This window comes from Vitis vinifera, chromosome 6 (assembly GCF_030704535.1).
Source record: "Vitis vinifera cultivar Pinot Noir 40024 chromosome 6, ASM3070453v1".
Classification (NCBI taxonomy): domain Eukaryota; kingdom Viridiplantae; phylum Streptophyta; class Magnoliopsida; order Vitales; family Vitaceae; genus Vitis; species Vitis vinifera.
In genome coordinates, this window is record NC_081810.1 from 1146367 (window position 1) to 1150879 (window position 4513).

General features: G+C 27.2%; 1 protein-coding gene across 1 annotated transcript; it reads left to right on the top strand.

The window, feature by feature from the left end:
* The first annotated feature begins 3381 nt into the window (after positions 1–3381).
* On the top strand, positions 3382–4252 carry LOC100244918 (dirigent protein 22). Its single transcript, XM_002283363.5, has one exon. It carries the CDS (start codon positions 3462–3464, stop codon positions 4041–4043), a length of 582 nt encoding a protein of 193 aa, XP_002283399.1. The 5' UTR covers positions 3382–3461; the 3' UTR covers positions 4044–4252.
* The last annotated feature ends 261 nt before the right edge of the window (positions 4253–4513 follow it).

A 4513-nucleotide genomic window follows, 5' to 3' on the forward strand; every position in this document is an offset into this window, starting at 1 on the left:
TTTATTTGCTTAATTAAAAATTTTAGAGAAGTTAAAAAAAAACACATGTAATTCTAAGAAAATCATATTTGAAGATTTTCGATTATACTATTAGATCGTGTTAAGAAAATAAGAATAATATTATGTTCAATTTTATTTGTTTCTTATAGTTTCCTTAATTTCCTCATGTTCCCCGTCCTCTATTTTAAAAGCTAGTAAAAACAACTTTTACTTTTCTATTCCATTTTATTTAAAATAAAAAATAAAAATAGAAAATAACGGCCACTGTTATAGTTTTTTTAAAAGTAAGTTTTTGTTTTTGAAACAAAAAAAAAAAACTATTTTTTAATCTTGCCAAACATGATGTGTTTTAAATCCGTTTAAAAAAAATCGAAGTATATAAAAAAAAAAATTTACTACTTGAAAGTGATTTTTAAAGATTAAGTACAAGAATTTAATATTTTATATTTTTATTTTTACTTTAAAAACAAAAATAGGAAATGTATCTAAATATGAAGTAATTTTTTTTTTACTTTATTGCATTTCACAAATATTATTCCCAAATTATAAAAATCTCTTTGAAAATGTTAATTTTTTTTAAAAAAAAATTAAAAATAGAAAACAAAATTACACCCAAATAACACCTTAAATTTGTAATCTACTAAAAGGTCAAAATTCCTAGAACACTATTAGATCATGGTCCAATCCAATTTAAGAAAGACCAAATACATATATTAAAGATAGTTTCTTGTGTTTGACACTAATTCTGTAAAGTGCTTCTAGCTAAAAATAAATAGATGTTTAGTAAAATTTAGGAAACACTTTTAAAAATTTGATAAGTTACTTTCAATGTCAAAAATCACTTACAGTATTTTTTAGAAAAACATTAGATAGTTGATTATTCTAAAAACACTCATAACGACAATATTTTCAATAAAAAACACTTCGAGTTGAAACATTACTAAATACACTTTAAATCTTGAACTTTATGCGTGGAGGTATGAATTATAATTTTTTTTCCTCCACCTTTAATTATGGTATGATTTTCATGAAATTGTAGGTTTTAGACCTAGCTTATTCACTAAAACCATTATATAACATATGGCATAGTTTTATTTTCATTTTGTACATGGACTATTAGCCTTTAATGCTTCATATCCTCTAACTTAAAAATCTTAATATAGATAACAATCCCATGTTAGAAAAATATAAATTAGGCCTTACAAGTAAGCTAGAATCATATTGTTGTTTATTGTATATGAGATACACTTAATATCTTATCTAGATGTGGCTAAATCATATGCAAAATATTTGTCAATTCAACAAGAAAAAAAAATATAACTAAGTTTAAAATAAGCTCACTATACTTCAATGTAGAAAATTGATATTTGCATTTATTTAAGCCAATATCCAACCTAGGTTGCTTTGAAGTAGAGTTAAATCCATACAACGAGTATGTAATTCTCCTACAAAATAGGAAGGAAGAGTAGAAGAGTTTATGGATCTTCCATTTTCTAACTTAGCTATCTGTAGAGACATGATCTTATAGAGTTATTTGTTGCATATGCTAAGATGAGAGCAAATTGATAGTGGGTTCATTGCACTTATGAAATTTAAATTCTTGAACACTTGAGATTAACAAATTCCTTACATTATTAAAAATAAATTTTAAACTAGATTAATTGTAGATAATGAAAAATTAAGACTTTTGATACCTTTAGACTACGTTTGACTCGTGTACCAAACACCTTTTAAAAGAATTTTTAGAAAAATCATTTATCAATTACTTTTTTAGGAGTCATTTTTCAATTTTTTAAAAAATACTTTCAAATTTTATCAAACACGCAATCTTCAAAAAAATATGTTGTTTAAACTAAAAATATTTTCTAAAATTACCAAAAAAGGGGCTTTTAATATATTTACTAGTTCCCACAAAATAATGGAGTTCTCTCCCCTTTTTGCCCTAAAAATGATAAAGAATATAAAGTACGAAATTTAAATCGTGGGAGAGATAAAAAGATATCCATATATACCAGACCTACATTCGCTCACATGTTTGAATGGTAAAATGACAATTTTATTCAATAGGACGAAGGGTTTCGGCCCAGCACAATAAGCCTTAGGGCCCACTTTGATGGCGGCACAATAAACCTTAGGGCCAACTTTGATGGCGGCTGCCGTGGCGGAGCCAGACTCCTTTGTTATGGGGGAGGGATCAAGAGAATTATTAATATATTATAGTTAAGGTAATTAATGATATTTATTATTATTATTATTAAAATTAAATAATTTTAAATATTGATTATAAAAATGTATAAAATTAAACCACCATAGTACTAAGAATATTTATATATATATATAAAATTACCAAGAACATTTAAAGAAAAATTTCAAAAGAAATAAAAATTAGAAAGAAAAATCATTAAATTTTTTTTTAATAATTTTAATTATTTTGTAGCAAAACCCATAAAAGTTACTTTAAAGAATTTAATAATTTCTTTATAAATTTCACCATTTTTCATGAAAAATGTGTTTTTTAGGTCTGACTATCTTATTTACACTTTAATCTCATTCTTTATACTTATATCCGAAAACCTAAATTTTTCTATATACTTTTAGAAGTGAGGATTAAAATTTTCATAAATACCAAAATTAATACCTTAATCTTTACAAGATAGTTGAAAGTAAAATCTTTTAATTAAAATTTATGTTTCATATAATAATAATAATTCATTACGAAAATGGTAGTAGTTTAAAAGTATTATTTTTTATGATTTAATTAAATCCAATAAAAAATAATTATAAAAAGAGAAAAAGATTGAATAAGCAAGAAGAAAGAAATGTCAATATTAAATAAGATTTTTTTTATTATTGTTCAATTTTAATATTTTATTAGTAATTAATGGTTAATATTGTTTTTTTTGGTAATAATATTTAATTGTTATTATTTTGAAAACTAAATTTATATTCTTTTTAGAGGGGGTAATTTTCTATTTTGGTTTTTATTTTCCTAAAAAAGTTTATCATATAAGGGAATTTTTTGTTTCTAGAAAATTGAGGGGGGACACATGGTCCTCTGAGCCTTACTTGGCTCCGCCAGTGGCAGCAGGACTCATGTCCTGGACAAAGTTAGGCCCAACGACTCAGGTCTTTCCATGTTTTGCTTCTTTCCAGTCAAAAAATGCGTGCCATTACAGGTCGATAAGACTCGGAAATTACGCCCAAAGCACCAAACCCCATAAGATGGAGGGGCGTTTTGGTCATTCACGTTAGATATTTTCCCCACTGTGATGTGTCTTTGAGCGGTGGGCAAATATGACTTGGTCTTTGCGCGGTTGGAAGCTTTATATGTCTTGGAATCTGGAAAAGTCTATTTTATCGTATGGAAAATGAACCATTCGATATACATATATATAGCCTAGGTTCTTGTGAGCAAAGGCATATATCCTAGGTTTTGTGAGCAAAGGGTGTGCATTGTAACCATGGCTAAAGCTCTCCTCGTTTCACCTTCCTACTTCATCTTCTTCATCTTCCTCATTTTCTCTTCTACCACAATCCCAGTTTTCGGAGAAGAATACAGCTATGTTCAAAGTGTCAATCCTAAGAAAATGAAAATGCTGAGGGAAAAGGTAAGTCATTTTAAACTTTATTGGCATGATCTTGTTAGCGGGTCTAATGCAACCTCAATTACAGTGATTAAAGCAGTGAATAACACAACACCATATTTTGGTATGATAAATATAATTGATAACCCGTTAACCGTTGGGCCTAATTTGAGCTCAAAAACAGTTGGAAAGGCCCAAGGGCTTTATGCATCTACGGGACAAAAAGATGTTGAAATATTGATGGTTATGAATTTTGCATTCACTGATGGGAAGTACAATGGTAGCACATTCACTGTATTAGGACGAAACAATGTTCCTGCTAAGGTAAGGGAGATGCCAATAATCGGTGGCAGTGGGCTTTTCCGATTTGCTAGAGGTTATGTTCTAGCAACAACTTATGAGCTCAGCAACACTGGAGATGCCAATATTGAATACAATGCCTATGTAATACATTATTAATGTGTGTGTGTGTGTGTTTTTTTTTTTCTAATTTTTCTATGGAGCTTTGGTCCACAATAGTGATATACTTGAATAATCGTATGCTCCCAACGTTAACTAAGTGGGATTCTCTAGTTTTGTTTAGTTTGAATAAATTAGGTGGTTTTTACTTCACCTAATTGAATGTAAGCATACAATAATAAAATAAAATGCTTATTTACATGGATTAATTATTTTCTTGAAATTTGTTAAACTATACCTTATTCTAAAAATCAACATTCAAAACTGGATCGGATATTGAATCGAAAAAATTACCAATTCACAATTCACAAATCGGACCGATGGTCCAACCATGATCAAACCGTCATAAATATATATATTTTATATTTTATTTAAATTAAATAATATTTATAATATTATTTATTTATTATTATATAAATGTATTAATGGTTTAAATTTATTAAACAAAATATATATAATATTTAAATATG